The 7771-nt window shown below is 44.3% G+C and overlaps 1 protein-coding gene across 2 annotated transcripts; it reads right to left on the reverse strand.

Annotated features, from left to right (window-relative positions):
* Positions 1-220: 220 nt before the first annotated feature.
* Positions 221-7229, reverse strand: LOC134396673 (CMRF35-like molecule 7). Of its 2 annotated transcripts, none has more exons than XM_063123220.1 (5): positions 7093-7229; positions 4969-5285; positions 2979-3076; positions 2173-2342; positions 221-749 (listed from the first exon to the last, which is right to left on the reverse strand). In XM_063123220.1, exons 1-5 carry the CDS (start codon positions 7130-7132, stop codon positions 718-720), a joined length of 657 nt encoding a protein of 218 aa, XP_062979290.1. In that variant the 5' UTR covers positions 7133-7229; the 3' UTR covers positions 221-717. The 2 variants fall into 2 exon arrangements, with proteins under 2 accessions (XP_062979290.1, XP_062979291.1); XM_063123221.1 differs by having other exon boundaries at positions 2979-3057; positions 4953-5285.
* Between the last annotated feature and the right edge of the window lie 542 nt (positions 7230-7771).

Genomic DNA, 7771 nt, shown 5'->3' on the forward strand with positions numbered 1-7771 from the left:
TAAGAATAGTTTTAGGGTAATGGACATAATCCTGAATGACACACAGTGATGTGAACCATGTCAGAATTGAATCTGTTCCGATTTAAACCAACAACTATTTGAGAAGGAGTGTTAAATGAATGCAGACTTGCAAAGAGAATCCCATAACAAATTTTGGAAGGTGAAGGACCTCAGGTTGGCCTTGATGAAAATTCATAGACAAAGCAGTATATCGTTTCAAATGTGCTGGTAGTTTTACAGACTAGAAATGAATTTGTTTGAAAAGGGAAGAAGGTGGTGTTACTATGCCAGCAAAGGGTCTTTGTGGCTTGTAGTGCAACGATGTAATTGAGCAATATTTATTGAAAGGACTTTGCAAGTGTAGATAATACATCTGCTCAGGAGATTAAAGTGAGGTAAGATGTGGATCATAGGTAGGAAATAGAGTCAAGGCAATGCACACCAAATGGGAAAAACTAAAAACTCCAGTTTAACCTCTGCTAAGTATTTGAATTGACACAATTCCTTTAGCATGGGCCTCTTTCTGATAAGTGATTAAACTATTCAGAATGTGGGTGTTCTGTTTTCCAACTTTGGTAAAGTAGAAGTATTCTGAATTGATGCTTTGCTTTCCTCTTGTGTTGACTCAATCCAAAGCCTCTTATTTCATAAGGCAGCCAGCGAGAGGGCAGCTGGATCCATCGTCAAGTACTAGTCGCATGCCTTCTGTGCATGGAGTTAGAGGACAGTCTTCTTGTCTTGATAAACTCCTAGTTTAAACAACAAGAAAGTGGTCTAGATTAAAACAGTGGCACTTGAATTGTCACATTTGCTTTGGTTCTTCTTAACTTTCTTGGCCTTGATGAAAATTCATAGACAATGCAGTATATTATTTCAAATGTGCTGGTAGTTTTACAGACTAGAAATGAAGTTGTTTGAAAAAGGAAGAAGGTGGTGTATCCTAACTAAAAAAAGAAACATCTCAGGTTAAAACTAGTTTAAAGGAATAATCCAGCCACGAAATGATTCTTTTAATGGTGGTTTGTTTTAGGGCTATGCACCACCTTGGATCCGAACCCTGAATATGAAGCAGATCGGGGGGGTTCAGACACTTCCAAACCGGATCCGAGGTGGTTCGGGCGAAGGCCGAGGCGGCCTGAAGCCAAAGCCAATTAACTCCAAAGCTTTGGACCACCTCGGCGCTTCGGAACAGCCCCCTCTACCCTACCCCCTCCAGACCCCAGACCCCCACCAGTCTCCTTACCTGCTGCCTCCGTTGCCATCTTTTTTCTGGCAGCTTCTGGTGCCACCGCCGGAAATGAAAGGAAGTAGGCCATGTGATTTTAAGATATCGCACGGCCTACACCCTTTCATTTCCGCTGGCGGCACTGGAAGCCGCCAGAAGAAAGGTGGTGACGGAGGCAGCAGGTAAGCCCCCCTCCCCCTTCCCCACTTACCTGTTTCTGCCACTGTGTCTGCCACACGCTAGCCGTCGCCAGACAGAGGTAAGCCCCCCTCCCCCTTACCTCCATCCGCTGCCACTGCTGGTGGATGCAAGCCGGCAGCAATATTGGACCCAGGTAAGCCCCCCCTCCCCCATTCCCCACTTACTTAAAATGCAAAAAGATTTTAAGTAAAACCGTAACATGTTCTCATGGTCACCAAACATATGTTACCATCTTTGTGTGCCATCCTGATACACGTGCCAGAAAGCTGGGATGGGCCACAAGTGAACATCGGAATATAGGAAGCTGCCTCATATTGAGTCAGACCATTGGTCCATCTAGCCCAGTACTGTCGACACTGGCTGGCAGCATCTTTCCAGGGTTTCAGGCAGGAGTCTTTTTCAGCCTTTCCTGGAGATGCTGAGGATTGAACCTGGGAACGTCTGAATGCAGAGCAGGTGCTCTACCCTATGAGTTGTGCCCCCTCCCCTTTGGCGTGGTGTAATTAGCAGAGAGGCTCTTTGAGTATGAGCTGTCTGACCTGATTCAGGATAACAACCCAAGTCCTGTCACAATTTTAGGATCTCTGATTGCATAAACCAAGCCATGTAAACTGTCTCTTGCGCCTCTAGTTAAAGGTCCCCACGATGCATCTGTCTGACCTGTCTCCCGCCCTCTCATTTTCTCATGTCATACCTGGAAATCTGGTATTTATTTACATGACTGAATGAAATGAAGTAATAGTCACCTTTTGATGTGGCTGCTTGATGCTCTTCTCGTGTCTTTGGAAGTTTGGTGTCAGAGCTTCTACCTGTTCTGTACCATGCATGCACCCAGACTATAGCAACTATCATGGCTAGGAAGACGGGAATTTTCAAGAGGACCAGAAACAGTAAATCAGTGTTGCTGGGCTGGATTCTAAGGAGAGAGACATTCCACTATTTTTAATGAATAAAGACAAGCATGTCATTTTTGGGCTCACCAGATTTAGAACTGAGGTGGAGGTTTCTTCCCAAATTCTGGGAACTTTGGGGTTTTACAAAAATTGCATAAATAACAATTTGGGCAAGTTGCAGCTGTAAATTGCATAATTTGTGCAACGTTTGGCCATAATTTACGCACATTCTGGGTGTAATTTGAGCAAATGCCCTGAATCTGCACGAATTATGCTAATTAGAGCCACAAATGGCTATTTATGCAATTTAAAAAAGAAATGAAAAGAGTCAGACTAGCTTGATTGAGTCAGGCTAGCAGATTGAGTCAGGTTAGGTCAGGGGAAAATGAGCCAAAGTCTGGGAACCCGATGAAAGCTTGATGAGCTCCCCCCTCCCCACAAGACAGATTCTTTTCACATTCCTAGTAGAAATATAAGTTCAAGAATGAATGAATGAATAAGCAATCATTTTTGGTAGAGATGAGAGAGATGGAAAAGATATAATTGAATGCCCAGGCCCACAATCTTCAAGAAGACTTGGTATCTAGCTATTCAGCTATAATGACAAGCTACATTTGGAGTCTCCCTTAGAGCATGTAGGGCACAAATGTTAATTGTACCTTTCAGGAACTATGGTTACTCCACCTGGTTCTTCTGTTGTTTGTTCCATGCTTCTAAAATGGGTTGAGACAGAAAAATCTGCAGAGAAGAACATATACTGTCAAATCCTGACTTAGGGGATGATCAATGTTAGGGTGGTGAAAGCCTTGCTTTCGGATTTGGATATCTGAAGCCTTGGCAGCCATGTTATGGCAAAGACGCCATTTAGTGCACAGACCTAGTGGGGAAAGAGCCTACAACTCCCAGCATGCAATGCCTGGAAGGGAGGGCCTCACCGGGCCCAGGAATGGCAGGGACTCTTGGGCTTGATCTACACCACTGTTTTCTAGTGGTATTGAAGTGCACTGATAACTGTTGGGGCACAATCCACATTCCATATTACCGCTTTCATAGTGTTATATCCTGTTTTTCATTTCATATTTGTAATGATTTGACACAAGGTGCAGATCCGGCCTTGGCCTTGCCACCACCACCATCACCTGCCCACCAGCGCAATCGGCCACCCACCCGCATGATTGAGGACGGGCAAGTCCCTGGAAGGGGCGCCACATGTTCTGCAAGCAGCCTGCAGCCACCTGCTTCTCCTGAGAGCCTCCTTTACCAAAAGCAGGCAGAACTCAGGGGAAGCAGGCGGCTGCAGGGCTCTCATGGAACCTGGCACCACTTCAAGCAACTTTCCTCTCCTGGATCACGCTGGCAGGGAATCACGGGCAGGCGATTGTGGCAGCACTAGCAAGGCCACAAGTGCCCATCCTTCCTAGGGCCCAGTCAGTCCATCTCTCCCAGGCATTGCATGCTGGGAGTTGTAGTCTCTTTCCCCACTAGGGCTGTGAACTGAATGGCAGCTTCGCCATAACATGGCTGCCGAGGATTCGGATATCCGAATCCAAAACTGAGGCTTGCACAGTCCTAGTAAATGTATTCCAACTTCCTGACTGATGCATTAGAAGGAGATTTCAAAGTGGGTCCAGCTTGCCCTCCAGGTGGTGGTATCTTGAGTGGAACTTGCAATATGAGAATTCAGAAATTAAAGAGGAAGACAGTAACTGGATAATGGAGAGCTGGCTGAATTTCAGATTTGTGCACTTATCCATGACCCAGTCAACGTCTTGTGCCAAACCTACCAAAGCCATCTATTTATTATTCATTTAAAATAGTTATATAAAAATTTTCTACAACAAAATAATATCCAAAACAGTTTACAAGTTTCACCGTTAAACACAATAAAAAAACCACATAATAAAACAAGTCAACAAGATGTATTTCAGTAAAAGCAAGTTTAGAAATATATAAAGTAAAAGCAGATAATAAAAAACAGCAACCACAATTCACCTATTAAGAGCTTTGGATTAGTGTTGCTATCAGCTGACCCTGCCTGTGTAAAATTCTGGGCCAAAGCAAGGCACAGAAATTGGCATCCTATACTTTGCATAATTCACTTTATTTCTCTGCTAGTTATTCAGATTGGCAAAGAGCTATACAGGTGCTGCTAACTCTTTTTCAGCAAGTGGTTAGTGAGCGTGTTGAAATTGTGGTTATGTTGTTACCACGGTTAGGAATAGTTCACACGACACACTGAGTCGTGGTTCGCATGACACACTAAGCCATAACGTTTAGCTCAAAATGCATAACCGCTGTGGCTTAGCATGTCATCTGAACGGGGTCAAACACTTTCCCTGCTTCTGAAATTTTATTTATTCATTTATTTATTGCATTTCTATATTGCCCAATAGCCAAGATGTCACCAGGCGTTATATTCACGCATCTTGAAATCTATCATTGCAGCCTTAAGAATTATAAATGTGTTTTCTTTTAAAATTGAAGCTACAGTGCTCAGGATTCTGAATTCTGGGCACAGCCTATGCCCAGTTACACCAACACAGTCCCTAGTTTTGGATAGCAGGTGCAGTGCATTAGTTTCCTGTGCAAGTCCCCAGCCTTCTCCCTATAAGAGTAAACACAGCAGTGTTTACCTGGAGTAATGATAACTTCCACTTTGTGCCAGATGTCGTAGCTCCTCTCCACCCCACAAAGATATGTCCCGGCATCTCCATTTGTGAGGTTCACCATGCTCACACTGAATTCGCGAAATGTATGGTTGTCTTTGATGGACATTCTTTTCCACTTCACTTCTGCCTCTGAGCCTGTTGTTTGGATAATATGGTCACTTGAACAGAATCTCAATCTTGCTTCTTTGCACCAGTATTTCACCGCTTCTTCATCACCCCTTCCATATTTACATTGCAGAGCCACTGAGCCACCGAGAGGCGCGATCACTGTGTCCGGCCCCTCAAGCGCCCAGCAAACTGTGAAGAGTAGAGAGGAGCAGAAAACAGTTTTCACTCAAAGTAAAAAAAGACCTAAGAGTGTGCACACTGTTCAGGGTCCCACTTGAGCCTCCATACGAAATTATATGGAAACTATAAAAACAAACAGAAGGGTTAGATAAACACCTCTCCTGATCATGCGACTCATCCTTGGGGGTCTGCAGAAACAAATAGAAAAAGCAATGGAATATCTATTATTTGAAACCCTGGCTTACTAACACGACTTTCTGCCCATGTCCATATCATGAGGTAACGTCAACTGCTGGGGATGGGAGGGGACCAAAGAAATATTTATTTTAAAATTGATTTATAAAATTATTTCAGTACCACCTTCAAGCCTTGAGAGGACCCCTAAGGCAGTTTGCCACATTAAAACAGACCACCCAAATAAAGACATATAAATGAATGCAATCAATAAAACAAGCAGGTAGGAACTAAAATAAACCAAAGGCCTCGCAAAACAAATATATCAACTGCCTTCCTAAAAACCACCAGTGATGGGCCAATTGTGGAAACTCTCTTGAGAGGAAGCTCCACAGCAGGGGCACCACTATAGAAAAGGCCCCGTTGTTCGATCATGCAACCAAATGGTCTTCTCCTGGTGGAGTGCAACGCAAGGTCTGTGAAGACGAACACAGTTGGCAAGAAGGTTCACGTGGGAAGAAGTTGCTGAGAACATTGCTGTTGCACTTATGCCCTACTCATGGGTTTCCAACAGGCAATTGTTGGCCATTGTGTGAAAAGAACAGTGGGCTACATGGACTTTTGGTCTGATCCAGCAGGGCCCTTCTTCCATTCTTATAAAGAGGTCCTTCCAATATTCTGTCCTCAGCATCTTGAATTGGACCCAGCAAGACTTGTGCCAGGCTTTAGTGAGCCCTTGGCATGGTGGGCTCCTGGCATCAACCTGGATCCCCCCCCAGCATTACTGTCACCTCCACCATCATCAGGCTCCTGGACCTGGTCACTCTACCCTCCCCCTAGGCATGCTTCTTTAGCAACAGGCAATCCTGCCCATCTTATATTTACCAAAATACAATGCTGGCCAGGGACCTGATGAGGGCAGTGACAGGGTTGGCATTAGAACTTTATGGGCCTGCTAGGATGCATGGGCACCAGCAACTGCCCCAGTATGCTGGGTGTTGAGGCCAGGCCTGGGGCCCAGAAACGAACAGAATTGGGTTGAGAAACGTTAACACAGAATGCTCAGATCAAAGAATGGCTCAAGGTGAAGCATCACAGATCGAAGAACAGAATATGAGACGTCACAAACCAGCTCAAAGTAAAATGATTGGTTGTGTGCCATTACAGACAAATGCGGGTTGTGACTAGATGGAACCTTATCACTTGCGTCAAGATATATTCCTTGAATGGTTATGCATTTTGTAAAAATAAAACCTGGGATATTCCTACGGTTTTACTTACATAATAGGCTTTCCAAGGGATTCTAGAGTCAACAGCATCCAGACCTCTGAACTAGACACATTTCCACATCCACCCCCATCCCGACATTATTAGCTAGATCACTGAATTGCTTGATATAACTAGCAACAACATTTGCCAATACAGATCTTTCCTCTGTTGTAGAACTTCTCAGATTTGCTTCCTTCTGGATCCCCAAGAGAGCCCTTCTCTTCCACATTCTCTGGATTTCTGCCCATGCCTTGCTTTCCAATTCTGATCTTCAGCCAAAAGAAAGAAAGATGGACCTCATGGACATTTGCTAAATTGCCCAAGCCTGATGTGACCTATGCCACATCAGTTCCCACGTGCTAGTGGTCCTTACCTTGGAAAAGGGTCCAAATTAAGCCACAGGACAGCCTCATGGTCCTTGTTGAGGTCCTTCTTGGAGAATGTGGTTCCTCTGAGGGGGCTTCACAGAGCTTGTTTCATTTGCATCTCAACAACAAATCTTGCAGCCTCTCTCTGTTGGTGCTTTCACCAGAACTTTGCTGAAAAGTCTGGAGTTTTTTTTTTTCTGCCAGGGGAAGTCAGGTCTTGCTCAATTTAGAAAAGCACATGATAATCAATTTTCTGGGAAGTAAATGATATAGCAGAAAGTACAAATTCACAAGCAGCCAAGGAAAGTATCCAGATGTTTACCATTGTTGAGATAATGAGTTAGCTGCCAATAAATCTGATTCTTCCAGCTGTGTTTTCCAGCACCTACAGAGGGCTGTAGCAGGGCCAGCAAGTGCTAGGATGAGAAAGGATCACTCTACAGCACAGAACTTGCTCTGCTGGAGCCACAGTGAGATTGAAGAGGTGGAGTGGTGATGCTGGGAGAAGGTTTCATCTACAAATTTTTGATTGTTTTTGTCTGTCATCTGTTGTTGTTGTTTTTTTGGCACAACTGGACCCTGGTAAGTAGGGGACTCAAGCTTGTGGTAATTTGCATTAGCATTAATTCAGGTCACTGCTAATGCACATTTGCACAAATGTGCTAGATCAAATTAGTTAATGTG

Source organism: Elgaria multicarinata, chromosome 3 (assembly GCF_023053635.1).
Source record: "Elgaria multicarinata webbii isolate HBS135686 ecotype San Diego chromosome 3, rElgMul1.1.pri, whole genome shotgun sequence".
In the NCBI taxonomy this organism is placed as follows: domain Eukaryota; kingdom Metazoa; phylum Chordata; class Lepidosauria; order Squamata; family Anguidae; genus Elgaria; species Elgaria multicarinata.

Excerpts from the sequence above, each read along its gene's own strand:
- LOC134396673 (XM_063123220.1), bottom strand. The coding sequence starts at position 7,132 with ATGAGGCTGTCCTGTGGCTTAATTTGGACCCTTTTCCAAG. Across the intron at positions 2,343-2,978 it reads GTAACCATAGTTCCTGAAAG|AATCCAGCCCAGCAACACTG; the intron begins GTACAATTAACA and ends CTCTCTCCTTAG. Across the intron at positions 750-2,172 it reads TCAAGCAGCCACATCAAAAG|GAGTTTATCAAGACAAGAAG; the intron begins GTGACTATTACT and ends TGTTTAAACTAG.